Consider the following 27,910-nt stretch of genomic DNA (forward strand, 5'->3'; position numbering starts at 1 on the left):
TTTACTCTAATGCACTTCAAACTTTCACACAATAATCTTAAGATGTTATAGAATAATTTAAAAAAAAAAAAAAAATGAAAAAAAAAAAATACCATACTACCCCCTTAAAACATTGTAATTATTTGTAAAGAAAATAGAACGAAGCACCTTTCATAGCATTTTACTTATTTTTCAGTTAAAAAACGTAATTTCTTAGTATTCATTATATTCGTTTTTTACTTCATATGTATTATACATAATTATGATACGTGCACAACTTCTGTAAAAGTAACAAGGTTCGTCCAAAAGCTTATGGTATGGAATAATTAAGCAACTATAATACAATTTTTAAAGCTAACACCTGAATATTTTGTTGGAGGATCAAAGTTCACCTTATTATTACGATGAAGCGGCATACGAAATAGCAAAATCGTTTCATCTCAGGTATGGACTGAGTATAATTTGCTGAACACATTAGAAAATAAAAAAACAGCAGCACTTAAAACAGGTACATAGTATCTGTACAAAATTGTTTGCCATAATCTTCCGCATATAGCCTAAATAATTGAATGAATTTATGAAGTTAAGCAAAGTACTCTGTCGCATTTCATATGCAATTAGATGTCAAAATCCTTATAAAATTGTTAGCTGTGGAATATGAGTGAAAGTTCACAATTATTTCACGAATATCCTTCGTGCTCTGTTCAGGCTGTGAAAAAGCACGCAACATGTTGTCAACTTGATGCTAGCAACATTTTTTCACCACAGTTCAAATAACCAATGGCGGTTCGCCGAATTTAAAAACTGTGTTCAAATTGAGATACAGCAAACATTGTAAAAATCTGCTAAAAAGTAAGTTCGCTCAAAATATGGTAAATTTTTTATTTTATCACCACAATTCTTTGCTTTTCCGCGTAGATAATGAAAATAGCCAAAACTCAAATAATATGAAGCAATCAACAGTGCCACCACTTCTGCACCCACTATGCAAGCAGCTTCTTCCAATAACGACACTTTTGTTTTTAAGGGGGGAAGTCCATGTAGAAGCCTCAAAATCGGTCATTTTTTAAACATATTTTTAAAGGTGATAAAATAATTATATTAATTAGAAACTTTAACACAACTTTATTTAACCTTTTAAGAGTACAAAAAAAATTTTTTTTTATTTTTTTTTTCAAAATGGCGGCTCAGCATCATTTCTTGTCGGCTGCCTACGGCGCGAGGTCCCAAACTGCTCCATTTATCACTCTTAATCTATCGATCTGAAACAAAAAAATAAAAGTGATTTCTTTTTATGAAATATTAACGGAAAGGATGAACCTTTAAAATTAAAAAAAAAGTATAAAATTAATTATGAAATAAGCCTTTCAAAAAAAAAGTCAGAATTTAGGGCTATTTTATTGACATTTTTAACCCCCAAAAAGTAATTTATCAACTCGAAATGTCTAAAGTTTTTGGTTCATCCTTCCGGTAGTAACATACAAAAAGGCCTCACCAAATTTCAAACAAATCGGTCGATAACTTTTTGAGTTACAACACGAGCAGTTTTTAAAAATGTCGTTTCGAAATAATTGAGTTTAAAGTTTGAGGTACAGGGGCGCGCGGACCGCTCTCTACCTAGTTAGTGGGCTGTAGAAGCTATAATATTGAGAATTTCGAGATGAAAATTTCACAGTATATTCCTAAGATACTATATTTTCAAGTTATCGAAAAACAAAAAAATCGATTTTTTGAGACTTCTACATGAGGCTCCCCCTTAATATTAAATTTGTCTGTTGTGATTATTTTTATTTTGATTTGTTTATTTCTGACAATCAAATTTTCTGCTGTCAAATGTTCACGTGAAATAATATGATGTTGCCAGCGAAATTTCACGCCTCAGAGCAAAGTATAACGCTTTAGTGTCAAAATGTCCCGCAATGATGTTTCAATTTGTACAACTTAATTTATGTACTAATACTTTCAAGAAGTTAACAACTTGCACATTCCCAAAAAAAATTAATTTCTTTAGTAAATACAAATGGTATATAGCTTTCGTATTCTTATTTTGTGAGCTCAAGACCGGTTTAACAAAAAACTACAAATTCAATTATTGCTTTGATTTATTGCCGATATTTCGACCTCAAATAGAAACAGTGGTTTTTTATCATTGTTGATTGATTGATTGATTGCACTATTAAAACTGAAGTGGTTACATTAAATTGCCCAAAAACTGAAATTAAAGTGACACCTAAAAAAGGTTGCATTTGAACAATATCGGTATGATAGCACATTGACTGCACGTTTGCCAATTTAATTAAAAAGCATATGATTTTATTATATACCTTCTACTCAAATATGAACGAGACGTTATCAATAAAACGGTCCGCGGATGACATATGGCAAAAATAAATTTTTTGTTTTTTGGTAGGACTGTTATAAGCTTACATGGCAAATTTCAGCGTGATATGTCACATAGTTTGCTTTCTGTGCTACTGTAAACAAGTCAAGCTCGAGTGTGTTCTTCGAATTTAACGATGAAAATTCAAGTTGAACAATGAATTTGTTTGAAATTTTGTACTTTAAGCAGAAGTAGGTGGATTATAAATATGAAAAACACTTTAATTATAATGGCAGGGATACGGACGGAGCGCAACGAAATGTTGCATATAAAATATACGTAATAACGTTATAATGAACGTGGCGAGATTGTACCAACAATCAAAATCTATTTATTTAATATAGATTCTTCAGTTTTCTTGCGCCACTTGACTAAGGCTTCAAAAACAAAAATTACTCTTTTTTAATTTTTGTAATTGTAATTGTTGAGAGAAATACGGCAGCCTCGTAGATCTCATACTCTCGTAAATGAATAGGAATAAAACAGGGTCGTTTCCCATTCTTACTTTCCCTTTGTATTTTGCGCTGCACTGATAAGATGAAAATTTGTAAAAATCCTTAAATATTGCTAGAATTAAATCAGGATAGATCCTTCCAAATACAATCTGTAAATCTTTGCACTAAATTGAATAAAAGTTATCGCGAATATTTCAAATATCTAACCAATAAATAAGCGTTTTGAGGCCTCGAGCGCTGGATCGTTCGGTAGCTTAGTAAAAGTCATATAGAATTATGAAATATGAGTTATTGCGGTGTGATGTTAATTGATACAGTCAGCCGTGATGACTTAATATATTATTTTGAATAATTTTTTTGTCTAAAATTAGTAACCAAACACAAGTGTTTATGAATGCTGGCACATAACTAGCACATAAATCTCCCGATCCATTGCGCCAGACTTCCGTTACCTTGCTTCCATTACAACCAGTGCTTTGCAAAGATATTTAAAGGCACCTAATAGTACTGCTTTAGGGTGTCCACTGATTAGAAGTCATCTTCAGGAACTCTTGGCAGAGTTAGATCCACCTGGAAAACCATTATAACAGTTTCATGAAGTCTGATAGCAGGATTGTGAGGGAAGATCCTCTTCCATTATATTGTGCTTATATACTTATATAATATATAATTGGTGCGTACATGCTTTTTTAGATATTTGGCCGACGTTTTCCTCTCATTTGTAGTGCGCGTCTTTGTGCCTTCTCCGAATTTCAGATGGTTCTGTATGAAAAACTTTTTCATGGCAGAAGTTTGCCATTGCCAACCTAGGTTTTGAGCCTATGGTGAGCTTCGAGCATTCGACTACGGCGACCGCCTTACGAAATGGAATTTACCCAAAGATTGTTGTAAATGAACAGCCCGATTTGTGGGACAAAATTTTACATTTTACTCTCTCTGGTGGAGTGAATAAACAAAACTCCGAATTTGGAGTGGAACGTATACATCATTGCATCATTAGCGAAACACCACTATACAACGAGAGAATCACTGTTTGGCCGAAGTTTACTCAAAAACTAACATCGGACCATTTTTCTTCAAAGTTGAATAATTGACATTATCGTTGAGTATTGGCGCTCTTAATGTTCCGAGAGGTTCTGATGAAATTTTTTTTTCATTCGGACCACACACCTGGCCACATTGCAGCGCTAGCTTCTGGACAGGTTGTGTCGATAAATTATAATTTCGAGGGGACTCAATATGCTGAAATTTAAAGCTGCCAGACTGTTTTGTGATAGAATTTATGCCTGCTAGTTGAAGACCATTGATGAACTTAAAAATTATGACACGAACCAAAAAAACTGCTATAAGCAAGAAATGCTGGAAGAACAGCTGCATTTCGCGCATCGAACGGAGGTGGTCATTTAAACGAAATTGTATTGAAAACTAATTTGAAATAAATCGAATATAGAATATTCTAAATAAATTTTGGTTATGTGACAAAATCGTTTGAAAAATATTGAATATATTAAATGTTAAAGCACTGCAGCACCATCTAGTAACAACAATTTGTACCCATGTGAGTGTTTACTATGTGTAGTACTACTAGTAGTAGTAGTAAACTGCCTCAGCTTTCTTAAGGCTAAGGCTTTCTTTTGACTAAGGTATTATTCCCTGTGACCACAGATTTTTGTATCGCATTTTGACCGAGATTTGAAGTGTTCATAAGTTCAATACATGAGTTTTGCTAATTGTGGTACAGATGGCCATAAAATCGATCTCATCGGTCAATAGTTGTACATGAACTTCTTACAGAAAAGCAAATTACTCCGTGCTACCATTTACGGTATTTGCTTGCCTTGGTACCATACGACCATTATTTATTCCGCAATCTGCACTTAGGGAAGAAAAGAAGGCGTCATAAAAGGAATAGAGCTCTTTAAGTCACTTTTACTTGATTACTAACATAGAAAATGGAGCAACATTTGCAGCGAATATATTAATTAATAAAAAAATATGTGTAGGGAAGTATTCACTGTCCTCAACATAGAGTTCGTAACTCCCATAGGTAGATAGATTTGAGATTTGCACTTCGGCTCTCATAGTTTAAAATTTACATTTGTAATAGTTGCATAAGCAAATTAGTAAAGTTGATTCTAAGAGGGTAAAGTCCTTAAAGTATTATGTCAATTACTTTATGCATAGACATAGGCAGTAATCACTTCTTAACAGATTATGTGTATGAGAAGTACGTAGATAAAAACAACAAACTCTACAGTCTTGACAGTACTCGTTGCGGTGCCTGCTGCTGGGGGCAGAGAAAGGCATCCGCTGCGCTAAATAGACCAAGTGGAAATGGATTTAGTCTCATTTGGTGTTTGTAATTGGCATGAGTAACTCCAGAAGAAGCAGCCAAAAACGTTTATGTGCAATGTGTGCAATCGTTTCCAAATACTTCACCCAAAAATTTCATATTTACTCCATAGGTCAGTATCACTTGTGGTACTTCTAAGCAATAAGTAGCTATTTATCTACAAGCGAAAGTTCTGCATTTGACAAAGAATAAAAGAAAACGGGTGCAGGTTCAACTTTTAACAGCATTTTCTACCAGAAAATTTGTGTAACTGTTGTTCACAAATTCACTTTTATTTAGGGCACGCGCTGTTGGGTTTATTCGCCACTGTTAACTGGGTGTTTGTATTCTTAAGATTTTTATGAGCTTGGGATGGTACCATTTCAAGTTTTGTTGCTTTTGGTTTTTGTTGATGTTGATGTTGCTATTATTATAATATACATATCGCGCGTTTGCTGAAAGAATGCGATAACTCAAAAAATCAAAATGTCAGAAATTCGAAAAAAATGACACAATTTTTTCGATTTACTACGTCTCTCTAAGTAATTAAACTTATATTCGAATTTTCATCCATGGACAAATTAGAGAACTTAATAGATATCGCCATGAATTTTTTCACGCTGATAGTTATTTATGCATACTAACCACCACTAACACTATTTTGTGTTATGACATTTTTTCATAAAACCAACCATATGTACATACATATGCACATGTGGGCAACTGAGGGCAAAAATTATAACGAAAATGAAAATGAGCATGGAACTTATGTAGATAAGCTTGGCTTCCGCTGCCTGTTGCAAACGCGTATTTCCAAAACAAGCAAGTGCTGTTAAAATAAAACAGTTGCAAGAAGTTGTGACAGTTCAAAAAAAAACTTAGAACAAAATATGGCAGATAAAATGTATTTATTTAAAATTAAAATTCTTAGTGAAAATTTCACGTAGACTCTATCTGATGGCCTAACCATGAAAAGGAGAAAAATACTTAATGCATAAAAATAAAAACAAAGAAAACTAAATAAGAAATTGGAATGTTCGTAATTTGTGAGAGAGTACATTAATGTTTTACAAATGATCGAATGGTGGTGATTCTACTACTATCGCCGCCGCCACCAACACCACAACCATCATACACAACAACAACAACCAATGGCTGTGATGGAGGATCGAACGATAGCAGCACTGTATCGACCACATCGACCGGCGATACCGTCATACCCACCATCTATACCGTCAATAAAGCAATACCACTGCCAAACGAAGCAACATATCAACACTATCAACCACCCCAACCACCGGCACCAACGGCAATTGCATTTCAACAGCACCATCAACGCCAGCAGCATCTCCTCAATTCTACCGAATACGATCAGCAACGTCAACATCGTCATCGAGCGCAATCGCTGCATGAAAAAGTCCAAGCACAAGCCAAACCCTACAAAACAACAGCACAACATTCTAGTCATTTGTGTAGTGAGAAAAGAAGAAACACCAGCGAACGCGACAGACATCCGAACGTTGCGAGCGCACATTATGCGAAACGTGCATACACCAGACAGGGCGGGCGCGGTTACGAAGAGCGCACAAGAAAAATGTCTGGTCAACAATATCTACCCAGAATTATTGTCTCACCGCCACCGCCACCATCACCACCAGCTTCTCCACCCCCAGAGAAAGCTCACAAAAGAGCAATCGGTGCACAGCTCGAACCTGAAGCAACAGGCTCAACAATACCTCCATTACCCCCTCCCTTGCCGAAGAGTCAACCACCCTACAGTTCCTATTATAGACGTTGGTGTGGCGCAGAGCAGGCTCGTCAACACCCTCACCACTTGTGCACGAATCCGCTGCCAAAGCCGCCTAGAAGTGGCGCAACCCATACACCTGCTGCCGCATCGAGCACACCGCTCACCGGCGCGACACGCAGAAGATCGGACGCACGCGTGGATGCGTCCAAAGCATCAAGAGCGTCCAAGGCACGTTGGTCTGTTCCTCCATCACAACAATCTGGCCCCTCCAGCTATCAATGGTGTCAGCACATTACACCAACCCACTCGCTTTCTTCTTTTCCGCATGCTGCTTATTCTACTCCTCCAATGCAACAACAATCGCCACCAGCCAATACGAATTACAACTATAACACTAATACTAACACCACTGATTTTGTTCGCCACGTGACACGTGTTAATTTCTATGATGTCGTTACTTCGCAGGTCGAATTTGAGCCCAAAGATGATAGTGATGAATGCGATACGGAAGCTATTACCAAAGAAGGTGAGTGGATAATAATTTGCATATGTTAATATGAGTACTAAGTCCTAGTGTATGTATAAAATAACTAAATACTTGAGTTAAGTGCGTATTTATGTATACTATAAGTAGTTTTGTATGTACTTAACTGTGCGCATAAACAACTTTGCGTACTTAGTTCATTAGCTAGTGTCAATTTTCACTTTTTAGCTCGACTTCCTCAACCGTATTTGCACTCATACATATTGTACTTATTTAAGGTTAAGTGAAGTTACAATTATATCGCACTTCCATAGCTTACTATTTTAAAATTTAAATGTGTTCTTTCACTTAGTAGACGAGTTGAAATTTTCCATTTCGCAATCTCTTCTTCTTAATGACAACAGATACTGAGTTATTGTAAGAACAAAGAGCTCATTCCCTCGAGGTACCCGAGTTAAAGTTTGCTAGTTTTCTCTGCTAGTTTTGCTGCTTGTGCTGATATTGTAAAACTAGCGGCCACAGTAGAGTGAACTCGTGTATACCACACGAGCTGCTCAACGTTACAAAAAATGTTTCTAAAAGCAGTAGCTGCATGCAGCCATTGGAAATCCTCCAAATGCATTTCAGCCATGGAAATGTTTTACAACAAAACCATTCGACGCTCAGATATGGCAAAGAATGCAGTTCTACAAAAAATCATGCATCACAAATTGGAGCAGAAGATTGGCCAAAAATCTCGCAAGTAATGAATTCGTCACTACGGTGGTGGCGCAAATTTAATCATCTAATTTTGTTTTAACTTTCTTTTACTAAATAAAAAAATATTTTGAGTGTTTGAAAGTTTTATTTGGACCTTACGCGTCCCAATGCTTGTCTGTTTTTATATTGCAGCTGTCTAGTTCACAAGTGTCAAATATGATTGACGTACGACGCCATTTGAAAAAATTATAAATCTTCCGATAGAGTGATTTTATGGAGGTACAACACATGAAACATTACTCGTAATGTAAATGAAAATGAAAACGTTAAGAAATCGAGTTTGGTTTCCTTGTACGCATGACATTCTGAGTTTTGGTATAGCATAGCAAATCGAAAGTTGAATCAAGTCAACCCATTAACTCAGAAATGGAAAATTTGCCATTCATTCTTCTGGCGTAAAGGGGCCGATATGTAGTAACCGAAGCTCAGACTTAGCCTTAGACAGATTAGCCAACTAGCCTTTACAGCCTTTTCGTTCCGCGCCACAATGCCACTACCGCCGTATATTCAGCATAGTGACTGCCATATAGGTCTTGTACAAATTTATTCAAACCATCTGACTTTGTCATACGGCCAATCGCAAAATAATATAAGCCGACTGAAAAATGTTTGTATAAAAAATATTGATTTCATAGGGTGTGAGTGGCAGTCGCCCATAACTACCATATAATTTTCTGTCTCTGTTGTACGATTATTTTTGTCTAACACTTAGCTTGACATTAGATAATAATCCTTTGCTAGACAGAAGTATAACAAGATGACCTCAGAGCGTGTTAAATCCTCGATCAGTTTGGTTAATTTGATCAGATAGCGCTTAGATATTGGAAACTTTTGTGATGGAACCTGGAACTTGTGATAGATCTTAAAACTTTATTAAACTCAATTCGTTAGTAGAACGGACTTCATGCATTTTTGATCATATAACAAAACTTTAATTGTAATATTTTGTCAAGGACTCTTTCAGCTCAACTGTGTCCCTCAACTTTGGTCCTTAAACGTTCATATGGCAAATTTTAGTACGAGTACTGATGTAGAGTCGGCGCTTACGATTATGAGCTCATGAAGTAAAGTCAAATGTGTTTCGGTCTTTGCGAACTCTCTTAGCAAAGGTCTTAGTGCATTACAAACAAATTGAAAACTATAGGATATAAGATATAAGATTTTGATATTCCAAAAAAATTGATCCTTTTTAATATAAATGATTTTATGTTTATTTCATGACAAAGAGGAACGTATGCCGTTAATAGTGGAAAATAACATCAGGGAAATGACCACCACGACCGCGCTTAGAGGACAATATCCTTTTCATGAAATGTTCCTTTACCGAATTGAAAAGTGGGATGCCCTATGTCCTCGATAGCCTCACGAATTCCATCTTTGAGGTCTTGAATCGACCCTGGGCTGTTGCCGTAGACCTTCTCTTTCACGTGGCTCCAAAGAAAAAAGTCACAAGGTGCTAAATCACAAGATCTCGGTGGCTAATTGTGATCACCTCTTCGAGAGATAACACAGTCCGGAAACTTTTCCCGTAACATATCAATGGTTTCGTTACTTGTGTGGCACGTAGCGCCGTCTTTTTGAAAATAAACGTTGTCCAGATCAATACCATCCAATTCTGGCCATAAAAAATCGTTAATCATCACTCGATAGCGCAATCCATTCTCCAATAACACCAGTTATTGGAAAACCCGATATATAACCGAAAATAATAAATCAAGCAATCAGAAATGTCATTCTAATTTTTTGAGGCTTGGTATTGAAGACCGAAAGTTTTGGTTGGGAGAAACAAATAATGTCTTTACGAGATCATTAGGAAGCTAGGAAAAGAAACGATATTAGTAAAAACTAGCAGTCCGGACAGTGTCTATAAGAACAAAAAAATGTTTGGTTCATTTTCGTAAAACTAGTAAAGTTATTAACAATCGTATTAAATTTTAACAGTTTGATTATTTAAGATCTACTTACACTTAGTGTAATAAGTCTACCCTTCTTCCTTGATAGTTAAAAAAGTAACATGAAAATCAGTTTTTTATGTTTTTAAAATACATTTTACTTATTTTAACGAACATAACGACATTTAGTTTATTAAATAAAACGCATAATTATATCACACCATTTAGCAAATAAATAATAGATTTTATTTTTATTTAACGCAAAAGTTAAAAGTCAAAAGTCTACTGTCTTTTAAAATAAAAAATTTTAAGTATTCAAAAAAATCTCAAAAATATGCACGTTTTTAGTAACTTGTTGGATACCCCCCATATTTTAACAATTCTCTAGGTCCATTTTGAATAGACTTTACCAATTTGGTGGTCTCTTCGACAGTAATCTTCTCCCACTTCTCCCACATAACATCCTTCAATACCTCTTTGCTTGTAATTTCGTGTTTCCTTGTATTTCTTTCCAGAAGCGGCCAAAACTGTTCAATATCGTTAAAATCTGGTGATTGTGAAAGTGTTGTCGATAGTTTGGGAGCATTATTGAAAAGCTATTGCTTTAATTTATAAGCCGTATCCTTGGGGTTGTTGTCTTATTGAAAGCCCCAGCATCTCAACGCTTTGCCATAATTTTGTTTATCCAAATAAGCAAGCTTACCATTGTTGAATCTGTAAACTGAACTTTCCCAAACCATGAACGGTCTGTCATACACACCATACCATCACCCCACTACCACCATATTTCGCTTTTGGTAACACTTTTTCTTTATTCAGCGCCATACTAGTCTTCCTCCACACAATTTTTCTTCCTTTGATACCAACAATGCAAAACTTGATTCCATCTAAAAAATAACCCATTTTCAAAGTTCTGGGGGCTTGTATGTAAGCTCATTTTCGAAAATGACTTTCTTTCATGATAAACGGGTGTTCTTAAAACTCTTCCGGCAATTGAAACACTTTTATATTTTTGAAACTTATCCATTACTTCATGTTTCACTTTTGAAGAAGTTATCTTTATATCTTTCTTTACAAGCCCTATAATACTGCGCTTTTATTGTACCTTCCTGTTAATTTAAGAGGACGCCCTATTTTTAGCCTCGAGGTTATAACTCCGGGGATGTAACAAAGCCGCAACACTCGAATTTGTGGAGTATCCTTACCGGACATTGTCAGTTGGGTGTCCATTAGGTGAGGCTTGGGATTGCTTCAAGTTCTTTCTGCAGAAGCTGTCTGGAGGACGTCGGGTAAAGGTTTAGATATCTGGGCTGTCACTTTTTCGCTACACCTGCGCATATTGCAGGATTAAATACCACTCACCCGGTGAAATTCATCAGTAGCTTGAAGTGGTTAATACGAACGTAAATTGCACTGTTGGTCGTCATCCTCTAATCCAAAGCCACTGCTTCCTTTTTCCACCTGTCTGGTTCCTTTCCTTTCTCCTTTATTTTTTCCGGAATTTGAACGGTCGGTCAAATAAACACTATCGTTTTGGAAGCTTACGACTTTGCTCAATTGGAAAAAATTTCTCGTCAGAAAACACAATATTCGAAAAATGACCGGTTTCGGCCAAGCGAAGCAACTTCTTCACCTTGTTGCTGCTTGCTTTGGTGTGAGATCATGCACCTTTCGGATTTTGTAAGGCTTGATCGTCCATTACTGGTTTTCTTTTTTCGCGTTTACTCTCGGTAAAATGCGTTCGCGTGTTTGTAAGCAATACTCTGGACTGTCATTAGCCAACTAACAGATAACTGATGACCGTGCATCAGCTGCGCGAGCGGTCTATAGTTAGTTACACTTCGAATGCCAGACCCTGTACTATGTATTACGGAAAACAGGTACCGTTAGAATCGGTGGCGAGGCATTGCGGTGATAATTTTTTATTGCCGCATGACTGCTAGGATAGTAAACAACGAAGATGATGATTTTAAATTTGTAAAAAGCTCACCGTTAGAATTTCATTGACAAATAGTATTTGAACATAGGAGGAGCGTAGAATTATAAAACCTAGTGTATGTATGTATATCACATAAAATAATATTTCTTTTATTTGTTGAAGTATAAATATATTTAATATTTTAAATTCTATGTAGCTTGGCCTTCGCATACGTGTACTATTTAGTTTTGTATTACTTTTACACAATTGTTAAATAAAAAAAACGTTGAAAGACCTTACAGGATTTCAAACACGAAACTAAGTTTTCGCTGTTTTTTTTATGAAAATACAACTTTATTCTGAAAAAATTGTTACAAGTGAATCATTGAAAGTATTGCACATCCCTGGCTGCTCCTTTTTCCCATCTTTCTGCTAGATCGCTTATACTGTCGCGGTAAAACTATTCATCTTTTGAGCCTATCCCCGGATCAAGCCATTTTTTGATGTCTTCATATGAATGGAACTGCTGGTCAGCTAGACCATGTGCCATCGATCGGAACAGGTGATAATCGGACGGCGCAATATCTGGAGAATATGGCGGGTGGGGTAGGATTTCCCATTTCAGTGTTTCCAGGCAGGTTTTAACGGGTTTGGCAACGTGAGGCCGAGCGTTGTCATGCTGTAGAATCACTTTTTCATGCCTCTCCGCGTATTGCGTCCGCTTCTCACGCAGTGCTCGGCTCAATCGCATCAATTAAAGTCGATACCGATCCCCAGTGATGGTTTCACTTGGTTTTAAGAGTTCATAATAAATAACACCAACTTGGTTCCACCAAATACATAGCATAACCTTTCTTTTCTTTGGATTGCTGTAATGTATCCATTTTTCATCACCCGTCACCATGCGATGAAGAAAATCCTTCCTTTTTTGCCGTTGGAGTAGTTGTTCACACGCGAAAAAACGGCGTTCAACATCCCTTGGTTTTAACTCATAAGGAACCAAAGTCCCCTGTTTCTGAATCATTCCCAAAGCAGGTAATCGCTTGGAAATGGATTGGCGAGTAACTCCTAATACTGAAGCAAGCTCTTCTTGCATTTGACACTGATCCTCATTGAGTAATGCCTCCAATTCAGCGCCTTCGAAGGTTTTTGGCCTTCCTTCACGCGGACGGTCGTCAACATTAAAATCACCGTCTGTGAAGCAACGGAACCAGTCTCGGCACGTTGTTTCACTTAAAGCAGCATCTCCATAAACTGTTTGTAGCTCTCGATGCGCTTCAGCCGCAATTGTTTTCGAATGAAAAAGGAAGATCAACACTTCCCGCAAATGACGACTATTTGGCACAAAATCACACATTTTCACAAAACCAAAAGTATATGATACCTAAACAAAATCACAAATGTGTCAAAGCAGTTTGTTTACCATATATCTAAGCTTGGTTTATAATGTTTAGGTTATGTTAGAATCGACTAGCACACACTGCTGGCGGCATCTATTGACAAGCAGCGAGAACTTAGTTGCGCACCTAATAAATTATTTTTTGTAAAATTTATTTAGATTAGATTAAAAGGCATCCTGGTCCAAGCATTAAATTATATTTTCTGTGAAACTGAAACAAAGTGATGAAACTGCTAGAAAGCACGGGAGCTCGAATATTTCCAACTAAAAACAATTAAATTTATTTATATTTTAACTAAAAAATATTTAATTTATTTACGTGTATTTAGAATTGAATTTTAATTTCGTTGGATTTATGGAAATGGAAATGAATGATAAAGGAGTGAGTAAGGGAGTGACGAAGTGAGTGATAGTGAACTGAATAAACTTCAAGAGAACTTTTCCAATGAGTAAAATTCACAAATCAAATTTCGAGTTTGCTTCCTTTGACAGTTTAACACAAGCTACATATCATATACATAACATATACATACATATGTGTGGGAGCGACAGAAGGACATCATGTAACGGACTTACGTATTAGCTCCTCTCAAATACAATACTGGTTCACTCAGAATAAACTGGATGACGACTTAATGCGACAAACAGCGAAGTAGGCATCACGCTCACAAGACTTACCGACTTCGTGGCAACTGCGTTTTAAGACGACTATATAAAACATATTCACCGCTCAGCCAGTATGTTTGAATTGAATTTCTACAAATGTATGTATATAGTTTCAGCATACATTCTTTATTGGGTGTTTGGTCGAGCTCTTTCTTCAATTTGTGATGTGCATGTATTTTGTATGTATGTATTTTGTTGTACAAATGAAGGCACCTGTAGCTTTATATAGCCACCTAAAAGTAGATGGTTTTTATGAAGAGCTTTTCCATGGCAGAAATGCACTCAGAAGGCCTGCCATGGCCTGCCGAGCGCCGACCGCCGACCGCTATTAGAAAAACCGTTTCTATCATTTAGTGTTTCGTGCTCACAAAAGGTTTCGAGACCGAGCCCTATCGAATAGTAGTCACATTCAAATCCATTCAGTTACGTTGGCTGACATAACATTTCACAAACTAGCCTAAAGAAAAAGTCGCCTCCGGGCATGTGAGAAACAAAAAATCTCCCTCAATTGTCGATTCACACTCAAATTGCGAAAACAGACCTTTAATGAGTCCTAACTTTTTTCGTTTTCATTAATAAATTTTCTTGCTGTGCGAAGGTCCGCATACAGTTGTTCAATTTTTAAACAACTTATAAAAAAGTGAGCAATGACAATTTTTTTAGTGCTTTGTACTTATATATGTATATTACTGACAAAGTGCGTAGTCCATTTGACTTATGTAAATAACTAGTACTCGTATGCAATTAGCTCAAGGAGGCGATAAAGGCTGATATCCGTTAGGCTATCTACATACAAATTACGTTAATAGCTACTACGCATTAATTACAACCTATTGGCATCCAATAAAATCTTGTATGACAATGCAATAGTTCGTTTCCTTTCCCACCGTTGATAAAAAACTAAGTTTTTAGCCTCTCTGTTAAATAAAAAGTATGCAATACATAATTACAGGGAAAGAGAAAGTGATGTAATAAACATTTTCAGTCAATATTTATTTTTGTTAAGTCAATAAATATTTACAATCTCATTCATTATGTATTTTGTAAAAGCAATTTGTACTTAAAAAAACTAACATACTCGTACAATATTAAAGCAACATATGTTTTACGAAAAGACACACATACATACGTACATATTGATAATAGAAGCTGTCACACGTATAATAATAAATTTAACTATTGCTCATAAATGCATTTCTGTCACACGACTCCGTAACTTTTAAACGAAATAAATAATAGCTAATCGTATAAAATTATGTGTCTCACTGGCTGACACACTTGCTTTGTTTTTGTGTCTTTTTAAACTCGCTGAACGCCGTGAATTACCTATTTTGCTTAAATGGCTGGCTACCACTGACCAAATTTGATGAGTGCTGCATTCGCCAAAAATCGTAAAAGGGAAGTATATTTTTTATTTTCTTTCATTCAACTTTGGTTTTTGGTTCGTTAAAGCCAAGCGATGACAACGGTCATAGCGGGGCGTCAATTAACATTGTGTTAGCGGGCAAAAACATATAAATTAACAGTTAGTTTGGGCCATAATTAACAGCTAATGAATGTGTAAAAATTTCAGTCTAACGAACGTTTCCATTTGGCATTTAAAAATAGGTTTAATGGCGAATGCAGTGAGAAGTACAGGGTACTCTTTTAATAATCATTTGTTATACTTTTCTTATATATGTATATTAACTTATTTTATAGAAATCTTTACACTTTGCATGAATTATCACAAATGTCTACCATTTTGCACGATACAGATATTGACGGCTTAGCGCGTTTTACAGTTCGTCCAGTTTTGGTCTGCCAGTCCTTTTTCTATGCGCGACAGATAGTTTCTTCAAATTCTTTCCCCGTGCTTTGAATTGTCGACTCATTCGAATGATGATTTGCACCAAAAAAATTACCAATTTTGTCTTAAAAATCGACCATTTTCATAATAAATTTCCAGAATTTTAAAGCATTGTTCTATGTATTCGTATAAAATTGTACAACTGGTTACTTAACAAATGCCAAAGATTACATAAAAAGGGTACCCTCTAGGAATTAAGCATCTAGGCGTCATTTTTGACAGACCTTCTACATCTATTATGAATTTCCAAGAATTCAATTACGAGTTGCAAATATACAAATAGAAATTATATAGCAATGAAAGGGTCATTTGTGTTTAACATTTTGGTTGGTCATGTTGGTCTTACTTGGCTCACCTTGTATTACTTTAATAGTGTTTGTAAGGAACATGCTTTGCAGAACGATCATGTTTGAAGAGCTTTCGAAGAGGCAGTATTTGCATGTGTGTGAGTGGCTTATTTGTTTTGTAATAACTTAGGATATGTCAAAACAAGAACTCAGATTTTAAGAAATAATAAAATATTACACACATGTATACAAAAACTTTCCAAGGCTGCTATCTAAACCAACCGCACTTCATCATGTCGATACGATATTTAAATTCTCTCGAGGAGATAATCAAATTTTCACACCTACTAAACCAAGCAGCACCCAATTTAAATCCAAAATACCTGCTGCATGTAATATATTATTTCCGTAAAGATATCATGCCTTTTGTAGCTATAATTAAAGAATCAGTTTTATGAACTTTATATTATTTTTTTATATATTCGTAACAAATAATGTTTTTTGTTATTGGCACTTATACCAGTACCAGTCAAAATGACTGGTGCAAGTTTCTATGTGTTGAAAATGCATGGTATGTAAATGTATTACAACAAATATTATTCAACTTTTTTTGCCAATTTTTTAAGGCAAATAAGAACTTCTTTTAAAGACCAGTAATTTTGGCAGGTTTTGTTGGAAATAGGTATATTTAAGCAGCTGGTAAATCTAGTGTTCAAACACAAACACTACTATAACTTTAAAGTTTCAGTGGAGATTGCAACCAAGTCCAAAATCAAATTCATTGTCGTCGCGACAAAAGAGAGTGAAACTTGCGTTAATTTTTAGATAATGGATTTCAAAACGCCCAGGGTTTGCCGTAGCCGTGCTTGCCTACCATTCGCTAGTGCCCTGGTTTAAAACTTCGGGAATGATAGAAAAAGTTTTTTCTAATAGCGGTCGCCCCTTAGAAGGCAATAACAAACCTCCGAATGTATTTCTGTCATGAAAATGCTGCTCATAAAAAATTATTTGCCGTTGGAAGTCGGCGTAAAACCGTAGGTCGCTCTGTTTGTGGAATAACATCAAGGCAGTCACCACAAATAGGTTTAAGGGGTTAGGGGTAGTCAGAGGCCCGAAAAAATGATGATTTTCACGAATTTTTTTTTGCTACTTAATTAATTTATTTAACAAAAATAAAAACATAGCATAAAAACATCATGTTTTAACTTGACTTCACCAAAATTTCAAAAAAAAAAATTAATAATTGCAAAAGTTATCGCTGTTTGTGTGAAGCCCGTTTCTCCAGAAGTCCCTTGCGGTGAACATCACAAGTCCTTGCAGATTCATCTAAAACCAATCGGACAAGAAAAATTAGTTTTATTAATAGATAATCTTGTGCCTGATCGAAGCTTTTTTTTTCAAAATGAACAAAATGGCGGCCTCAGAAAATTTTTTCCAGATTTTAGAAAAAAAAACCAACAGTTAATTGTTAAAAAAAAATCGAAATTTAAAAAAAAAAAAAAATCCTTCGATCAGGCACAAGTTTTTTATGTTTTTCAAAAGCTGTATAAATTTTATTGAAATCTACGTAGCGGTTTTTAAGTTACAGTGTTCACCAGTTTGAAAAACATAGTTTTGAGAAAAACGCATTTAAAGTTTTGGTATCGGCTCCGGAGCGGCCGAGCGCCCTTTGTTAATTGTTGAATAACTTGAAAAGTATTTGTCGGATTCACTTCAAATTTTTACACAATATTTTTAAAACATTATACTTTAAGAAAATGCAAAAAAAAATCGATTTTTTGAAAATTCTGACTACCCCTAACCCCTTAAGAGCCAATTATTTATATTATTTAACTATGTATATATTATATTATATTTAAACTTGGCTTACAACATACACTATGGATATTACTTTTTTCAAGTATGGTAAATATATCAATTCGCTTTGCTAAAAATTAGCACTTCAACTCGTGGTAGTTCTATGCTGGGGGCTTTAGCGAATTTCAAATAAAAGAGAAATAGTAAGCGGACTAAAGCTGATTCAAAACTGTGCTCAATTTATTGCTGCATGTCCCTCATAGGCTATTTATGTCAGGTTAGGTCATGATCTAGGTTAGTTTAGGCCGACTTGTCAGTCGACATCCGCTGCCACATTTTGAGTGGCTAAAAGTGGAGTACCAAAATATTAAAATCTGTTTCAGGACCCCAAATGAGAGCCCTGTCTTTCTTCTCATCGTTTTTATAGCGTTTATAGCATTTTCGGGAAAGCACGCAAAGCTCTGGTTTACCCAGCACAAGGAAAATAAAAAAGAGGTTAAAGGACAATACCCTTGCCTTGCGTGAATCTTTCAGTCGTCCGTGTTGACTTCAGGTGAAATATAGTACTTGCTCTAAACTATTTGTTGCGAGGTCAGAGTGTGCTTGATGCGTATCTTTACTGTCATACCTTGCCTTTACCCCGCTACAGCTGAGAAGTTGGCGGATGAGCTCCATCAAAAAGTCATAGCCTTGGGAGTGATCATTCTTGGATTATATTATTGAAATCGCCTTCAAGAAGGTCTAAGAAGGCTGCAATACAAAAAACCTTTAGGCTGGGAGTTTTTTTTGTGAATGAAAATGGTCCAACAAGCGCGATCTCCGTCAACTTGCCTTTTTGGTAAGGATTTTTCTAGAGCTTACAACTTTTAATTACTCATTAAAATCTTTCTTCAGAAATGGGTAAATTTACGCTCAGTAGAAGTTCAGTTAAGCTATCAGCTTATCTATGAAGGAAGAGTAAGACTAGGGGATAAATAAATAAATAAGCTATAGAGAAAATACTCCAAGCCGAGAAGAGTGCCTATCTAACAGCCAATGACCGGTGATACTAGCCAAGACCTTCGAGATATTCTCTCTTGCGGCCAAATTAGCCTGATTGTAACACAAGTATTTTCTACTCTCCATGACCTATTGGCCTACTAGAGAATATTATTTTTGATCCTTAATTTGCAAGTTGTCAATATTGTTTCTGTTTTCAAGAAGAGGAAGATTAGAACCCTTTCTTTTTCTTTTCTTTACTTCAACACCTAGGTATATAAGACTGACCTTGAAGACGATGCTAATATCATCATTACCTCCTTTATGAGTAGTTCGGAAGCCGGACAGATAAATCTAGTCTCTTCTTGACGGGATGTTTATCTTGCAGAGCCTCATAAAGGTGGGTTTAGGGAAAGAGTAGTCGATTTCTTGATTATAACTACTCATGTAACAACAACTACATGTATATAATAGTCCCAGAAACTACAAAAATCCATCACATGTTTTTCCGAGAGAGGCATTTGGCGTTATTTGAAATGACCACAACTCAATTAGATAATGTTGTGAATAAAAAAGTAAGTTCATGATTATCTCGAGCTATGAATTGGAATAAGATTAAGGTGTGTTTAAAAAACAAGTATTTACAAGTATCTATATAACGGTTTGGCACATATGCACATCCCTCATAAAAAGTTATTTTTTATAAAATTTTTGTATGGCACAAATAGATTCGCAGGCTCGCCATTCCTTGCTGACGAGAAGCAACTTTTTCTATTTTTTGAAATTTCTTGTTCACAGTTGGCATCAATGCAAACACCAACCGAAGGGTTTTCACACACTCTTCCCCCCACTCGGTTGCGACGGTCGTCAGCATAGTCTACAATCGTACTTAATTCAAATTCTTAAATAATGTTTTTGTGAGCAAAAATCAAAGTTCAAACTGCACTTAACTTTAATTGAAGGCGTGTCCATTTAAAAAAAACTCCGCCGGTGGCTTTTTTTGTAAGTCATCTGTTTTTTTTTTCTTTTGTTAATTCAGTTAAGTACATCTAAGACAAGAAACTCAAACTTAATAAATACTTATCTTAATAAATTATCTATTGCAAAAATGCGGATACACCTCGACAGGTATCTAAGCGTCTACTTAGTTTATTTGATATTAATTTACTGCTGTACTACATATGTAAGTGTGTGTGCGAGTGCGCTGTAGCATATCGCGTCCGTTGCTTTCAGCATGTTTCGATTTCATTCACAAAGGCAACAAAGCAATAAAAAAACGTGTAAACAAACATAGCTGAGAGTTAAAAATAAAGAATCATAAAACAATTATTCCAGCCTAAAACCGGGCCGAGTAGCCAACGATTTGATGCTGGCTTCTTGGTTGGCATGCTCACTGGAAGTCGCTGCTGGAGCAGCTTGTTGTGTCTGAGAAACAACAGCATGATTGTTGTACAAGTGACCTTTAATGGTCCAGTGATTTCCATGTGGCGACACGTCTCGCTAGCCAGCCACAGCGCTCCTGCTGTATAGCCGTAAAATCTTAGATACTTTAGTTTGTGTGTGTATGTGTATGCATATTACTTCAAGTATGTATGTGATTGTGCATATGCACAGAACAAAAGCTCAAGCAACGGGAAAAACGGTTTTATTCAACAGTTTGTTGTTGTTGGTGGTATAGTTACTGCAAGAGTGTATGGTTGCTATTGCTTGTTAGCGCATTGTTTTTCATCAGTCGGCACAACAGCACAGCATCGTCAGCCACAACAGCGACAACAACAACTGCAATAACAGTGTTGACCAGCAGGTTGCACTTGCAACGCATGCGAATGAGAGTATCTATTTCTTAATATTTCACACAGCAACTAAGTAAGTATATATTTGTGTTGTCTGTATGTATGCAGTAGGTATGTTTGTATGTGGAAAGACTTGTCTATGTTACGTAACAACTTTAACTAAACGCAAAATCGCTGAAGCACAACGTTGGTACTATACAACAACACCAAAAATAATAGCAATTTTAGAAAATATTTATGCACATACATACACATACATACATACATACATAAGTATGCATTAACAATGCAATAACCAGCCAGCCAGTGGATGCTAGCTAGATGTTGAACGTGCTTCTGCATCGAAAACTCTGCCTGCCGATCTAGCCTCGCCTCGCCCCGCCTCATTCACACAAATCACCTAACAACAGCGTTTGAGCTGACTATGAAGCTGGTGGTGGGACTCTTGGTCTGGCTGACAGCTTAGCTGTCTATTTGGCTTACATTAGAGCAATAAGCTGTTACTTGCTTACATGAATGTAATATGTACATACATATGTATGTATATGTATGTATGTAAGCATTTTAAACGACTCAGGTTGCACCTCCAGCATTAGGCATGACTAAGCCTCAGGAGGCAGGTACACATTTTTCAAAGAAAAACAAAATGTAAACAAAAAGTTAAAAAAAAAAGAATTAAAATCAAAATTATAGAAAACCGCAAGCTGATTATGTATGTATATATAATATGAATGTTTAATTCCATACATAAATTTTAATCAAATTTCAGTGTTTGTTTTTTGATTTTCAATTTGTTATAAACAATTGAGATTTTTTTAACTTTTTGAACTAATATTAAAAACATCATGGCGTTTTTTGAAATTTTCTATTTTTGTCGCTGTTGTAACAGCATAAATATTTTCCATAAAAATGTAGGGAGGGCTGATGGAGTGACAGTTCTTGGCTGGATAAAAATCCGTGTCGCTGCAATAGCGTCGAACCGACTGTGTTGGGACAGTTGGTCATTCGGTCATTCGGTCGGGCTGCAAACAAACATAACGACAAAATATTTACAATGAATATATTGGTTTGAGATTCCGCATTCAACTTAAATTATAACTTAATATGTATGTATTATTAAAAACTGTATTATATGTAATTAATAAAATATTTTGATATTTTTGGGGCCTTAAAAATAAAAAATTTCGAGCGACTAAAAATACAATTTTACAATTTAAGTTTCAAACGAAAGATTAAAAAATGTGATAAAAAAAAAAAATATTTTTTCAGAATTGCTTAATAGTTTTGAAAACGTAAAAAAGTATAAATTACGGATATTAAACAAATGAAAAGTTTTAAAATACTTTCAGCTGAAATATTTATAAAAGTTTTAGGTATAAAATAGCCTTAGTGTCATCAGTGTCTATAAACTTTTTTTTTTCAAAAAAGGATTTAATGCGAGAGAAGTAGAGCTCATTCTCGACGAACAAAACAAAGACTCTAAAAGGCTGCCATCATGACCGTCCTAACGTATGGCACAAAAGCTTGGACAATGGCAACATCCGATGAGGCGTCCCTTGAAGTGTTTGAAAGAAAGATTCAGCGGAAGGCTTTTGGATTTTTATGCCTTTGTGACGCGAATATCGCTGTATGAGCTTGATGACAGCATAGACATAGCGCAACGAATAAAGATCCAGCGGCTACGTTGGATGGGTCATGTCACTACGGCTCTGAACGTATTCGTTGCGGTATCAGCTGGTGGTAGCAGAGAAAGAGGAAGACCTCCTCTGCGTTGGAAAGATCAGGTGGAGAAGGACTTGGCTTCACTTGGTGTTTCCCACTGGCGCCGGTTAGCACGAGAAAGAAATGACTGGCGCGCTTTTTTAAACTCGGCCAAAATCGCGTAAGCGGTTATTACGCCAATCAAGAAGAAGAAGACGGCGCTCATACTGTGCAACTTCAACTCGTTACTTGGCAAGAGCCCTTTGGGTTCTCGTTCTTCTCAATATTGTTGTTGACTATAGACTAAAAACTAACAATTGCAAGGTTTGTTAGCACGACGAGAACATCAAAACAGAATTCGCTAAGTTGAAACAATAAAAGTTTCCATGTTTGAACGTAGTCGAAACATGCCTAATATCAGAAAATAGAGTTGGTAACATTAAAAGTAGGGGGTTATACGAAGTGAGCAGAGAATTAGTGAATCGAGGACCCATATAATATTGCTGAATAGGGTTTGCCACCCATGTTTCTTACTAAAGTTATATATTTGCAACATTATTTTACATCCGACCTATGAAAAGAACATCAGAAATCAGTTGTATTTTATATTTAGCAGTTGCTCCATTGCGTTTAGTTTTATTTGTGTATTGAATTTGTAACCAATTAAATGATTTAATCTTCAGTACATGTTTAGTCTAAAAATTATGGAAGAATTAGGAACTTTAATTAACAATTCAGAACTTAAACCTCGTGGTATAACGGAACAGTGTCATAATCCTAAAATTTATAATTGTTCTCTAAGTCAAAATTATAAAAACAAAATAATTTAAAAAGTGCAGTTTCTGAGCACTTTAATTGCTATTCAATTACTGGGAGGTTACACAATCAATTTTCGCCTTTCAATTTTCAATACACTCACACTAACACACTCTTCTTTTATCACTTGATTGAGCAACTGGCGATCAATTTTTCCTTTCAAGTGATTTATTATACAATTTTGCCATCAATTTCTTGTTGTTTTCTTTCAATTTTGAAGATTTTTGGCAAACAACAGGTGTGAGAAAAATGAAAGGCAAAATGCAGTGTGTTGCATAATGCGTGTCTTGTAATCAGCTCACTTTGTGAGAAGGAGAAATTTGCTGTCAGAATAACCATATAAGTGAAAAGTACCAATAAGTAGAGGTCCTAGAGATAAGTCAAAACTGTTCTAAAACATTATAACTGCAACTGCATACATAAAGACATATGAAAACATTAACCACATTTATTGCTCGTACAATTATATTTTATAGAAAATTAGTAAATTTGGCGTATGCATAAACAGTTTGTATATACCAGGTTAATTTCCATGGAGAGCTACTTAATGAAGTCATATTAAAATATGAAGACAAATATAAATGTAAGTAGTTCCCAGATTTAAAAGCATAGTGATAAATAATGGTAGTAAAATACGAGTCAAATCTCATCTAATCTTACGTTGGAGAGAGGGGGCGGTCTCGGCAAATATCACGCAATTTTTTTTCTGATTGAAACAAAAAAAAAAAATTATACTATTTTGGTCCAGTATCCAGATTGTTCATACTTAAGATTTAATCTTAAGCGTAATCGTAGTATGATTAAGATCATTCACTAATTCGTTCGAAAGAAAATAATTTCATTCATACTTCGACGTTATATGTACATTACTACTGTCAAACCACCATATTTGTTTTATACCAAATGGCTCAATTTAATCTGAATTTACGGTACAGTGTAGCCCGTCGTTTGATTTCGCGCCACTATCAGCCGAACGCGCGACTCGATGTACAAGAGCGTACGAGCTGAGTGGCAGCGACACACGGACAGGTTCCAACCCTCTTTGTTTAGAGAGAGCCAATATTTACTCCAGGTACATTGCAGTTGATTCATATCAAATTTTTATGCGTGCCTATTTTTTTTTTTTTAGTTTTTTAACGAGCGCGAATGTCAACAAATTTTTTTAAGAGTTACAAAGGGAAATTGTTTTTAATTTTTTTTAGGTTGTGAAATGCGATGATCAGAACTGCTGCAGCCCACGCCGGAGTGATCTGTATATGATTCTTCACGACCGTTTTCTGCCACCTCCATACCCTATCACTTAGGTTGATTGACGTTTGATAATTCCGGACTTTAAAGAACATGACGGAAAGTCATTCGCTCCATTTCGAATACGCCTACCGATTCAACCGCTGAATGCCTTTATCAGCACGCCTTATGATCTCTATTGTCCAAGTATACGTGATGATTTAGAGAAAATATGCTGCAGTACATGCGGTATTTACTTCGCATCTATCACAAGAGCTGCAGAGCACAGGCGAGCAGCTCACATTGCACCAGCGAAGCAAGCGCGTATGTACCTCACGGATTGTCGCAAGGCAAGCTAATGAGTTACTGTGCGCAAGCGTCAACGGATTAGAGTGGCTAGATCAAAACGAAGTTGAAGGAGCAGATGATTTTACTGAAAATCATATGGACATGTTGGTCACAATAGTCTCTCTTGAAACTGCGCATGATTCTCCATGGACTGAATTAGAGTAGATATTCTTTTTTAATCGCAGTAGTTACGATTTAAGTCTTCTACTCGTATTGTAAAATTTTTATTACACTTATAACTCTCAGCAATATTGATTACTAGTCTTAACTAGTCGTAAATAAAAGCACGAAGCAATTTTTTTTTTCTTTTTACAATAACAATCTAACGCCTTTACATAAGAAAGCCACATTTTGAAAAATCTCACGTGAGATTGGGGGATGGGGAGGGGGTTGAATAAAAGCTCACGACATCTCATCAGGGGGGGAGGGAGGTACAGAAAATTGAAAAAACACCTCACGTAATTTATGGACGCCCCCTTTATTGCTCAAAAGTGATATTATAGCCTTCAAAGTACCTCCCATCAACTGCAATGCACTTATGCCAGCGTTTGGTTCAGCTCTCGAAAATTTTCTGAAACTCTATTTTCGGTATACCTATAAAATTTCCTCTTCGATTTTCCATTACTTTCTTTCGGCTGTTAAAACGCCGCAGTGATTTCTCGATCAAACAGGAAAAAATCGCAGGGAGCCATATCAGGTGAATTCAATGGCTGTTGGATGGCATTCGCAAGGCGCAAAATTCACAAGTTGTTTTCTTTTTTGGTGAATTGCTTTACGTAAACGTCTCATAATAGCCAAATAATAGTCCTTATTAACTGTCTGACCGTCTGCCAAAAATTTGTGGTGCACAATACCGTTGTAATTCACAAAAACCATAAGTATCGCTTTCTTTTTCAACTGAAAACGAAGTGGTTTTTTTCATCTTGGTTCTTTCACAGCTCACCACTCATTCACCTGATGTCTGGATGGCATGTCGTACTCATAAACCTACCTCTCGTCTCCAGCAATGATGTGTTTGTTGAATGTTGGTTCGAATTCAGCCTTGGAAATCTTGTATTTAGCGATATCTATTCGGTCCCTTTTTTGCATGAAATTCAAGTCCTTTAGGACCAACTTTACAGCAACACGGCGCAAACCCACATCATTAACTACAATGTCTTTAACGGATCCAGAAGCAATGTTCAAGTCCTCTGTCACCTCGCTGATGGTTAATTTGCGGTTACTGATAAGTTGATCTTTCACTTTGTTGATGTTTTCACCAGTTTTCGATATCAACGACCTACCACTGCGTCCGTCATCCTCACTTGGACTCACGATCTCTTCTGAAGCGCTACTCTTTAGAGTATCGTTATGCATTTATTTATTCATTCAGAAACCATTTCCAAACATTTCTATGGTTTTTGTATCATTCAATCCATTTTGAACGCAAAATTTATTACAAACTCGTTGTTGCAAATTAAAATGGTAAATCGAAAACAGTTGTGGAGGTACTCAAGACTGCATAACTTTTACAAATTTCAAGCAATGGCGATACAATTTTGGTGGAAATATTAATCGCAGATGTGGCAACCTAACAAAAAAACATAATTCAATCGGTTGACGGTTAAGTGGTATACCCAAAATTTTTCTAAAAATTCTGGTTAAAAAGTGTAAAATTTTGAAGAAAATTTGTTGTTTTTTTAATTTGCGCAAAGTTTGAAACATGGATTTTTATGATTTTTATAGAAAAAATTAACCATATTTTAATAAAAAATTGAAATTACATGCAAAGCAAATAAATTGCTAAACGTGTCAATAACTCCCTGTGATTTTGTTAAATAACTCAGTTTGTATGAGTAGCTAGTAACAACTAAGTTTCAAGGTGCGGAAATTTACATCCGCATATCATATAAAATAGCACCTTTTTTATTATATAACATTTAAATTCAAATAATCGAGGTTTATCTTTTGAGAAGTAAACGAAGTAAATTTGCTATCAGCATCATCAGAGACGAAGCCCGGAACCGCCGCGATATTTTTGGTTTCTTGTTTGAAGTATTAGCAGCAAAACAAAGGTGCATGGAATTAAAAAAAAGTGCAACAAAATTCGCTGCACAAAAATGTTACTAATTTTAATCATGTTAATGGTTTAATCACGTTTTCTTCCTGGCTGCCAACTTTTTTTTAACTTTGATTTTACCTGTAAAGTTTCCTAAATACTAAAGGGTGTTTTTTTAGGGGTTAGGTTTTCAAGTTGGCACTACTTTTTCGTAGATGGTCTTTTTGATAGCTGTCACTTGATTTATGCTCAGTTTGGTTTGCCATTTCATAATGAATAGACTTACACCTGAACAACGTTTGCAAATCGTGCAAATTTGGGCCCAAAACGAGATGGCCACCGGTCCCGATTTTCACAAGAAAATTTTGTTCAGCGATGAAGCTTATTTTTGGTTGAATGGGTATGTCAATAAGCAAAATTGTCGTATTTGGAGTGAACATAATCCACAAGCCATTGCTGAGACGCCGTTACATCCTCAAAAAGTCACTGTTTGGTGTGCTCTATGGGCAGAGGGAATCATTGGTCCATATTTCTTTCAAAATGAAGCCGGCCATAATGTTACAGTCAATGGAGAGCGCTATAGAGTCATTATTAATGACTTTTTCGTGCCTGAATTGGACGATGTTGATGTGGACGACCTTTGGTTCCAACAAGACGGCGCTACATGCCATACAGCCAACGCAACAATCGATTTATTGAAGGAAACTTTTGGTGAACGCATTATCTCGCGCCGTGGACCTGTGGCGTGGCCTCCAAGATCGTGCGATATAACACCGCTGGACTATTTCTTGTGGGGCTATGTGAAGTTGCTTGTCTACGTAGATAAGCCCGAGACGATTGACGTCTTGGAAGAGAATATTCGGCGCGTTATTGCTGACATACGGCCCCAATTGCTGCAAAAATTTATTCTAGCCAGCCGCAGTGGCCACTTGCCCGAAATCATTTTTAAAACATAATGGCAAACCCTTATCTTTATAATAAAGCTAAATTCTTGGCCATAACATTAAATTATATACGTTTTGTTTCATCTTGAAAACCTAACCTCTAAAAAAAACACCCTTT

General features: G+C 35.9%; 1 protein-coding gene across 5 annotated transcripts in view; it reads left to right on the top strand.

Moving 5' to 3' along the window:
• LOC129239427 (uncharacterized) overlaps positions 1-27,910 on the top strand; it is a 161,288-nt gene that overhangs the window by 80,280 nt on the left and 53,098 nt on the right. For 4 of the 5 annotated variants that reach the window (XM_054874897.1, XM_054874899.1, XM_054874900.1 and 1 more), the window contains exon 2: positions 6,078-7,422. In XM_054874897.1, the coding sequence (XP_054730872.1) occupies positions 6,228-7,422 (1,195 nt within the window). In that variant the 5' untranslated portion in view covers positions 6,078-6,227. The remainder of the gene's footprint in view (positions 1-6,077; positions 7,423-27,910) is intronic. The other variant, XM_054874901.1, reaches the window with a different exon arrangement.

This window comes from Anastrepha obliqua, chromosome 2 (assembly GCF_027943255.1).
Source record: "Anastrepha obliqua isolate idAnaObli1 chromosome 2, idAnaObli1_1.0, whole genome shotgun sequence".
In the NCBI taxonomy this organism is placed as follows: Eukaryota; Metazoa; Arthropoda; class Insecta; order Diptera; family Tephritidae; genus Anastrepha; species Anastrepha obliqua.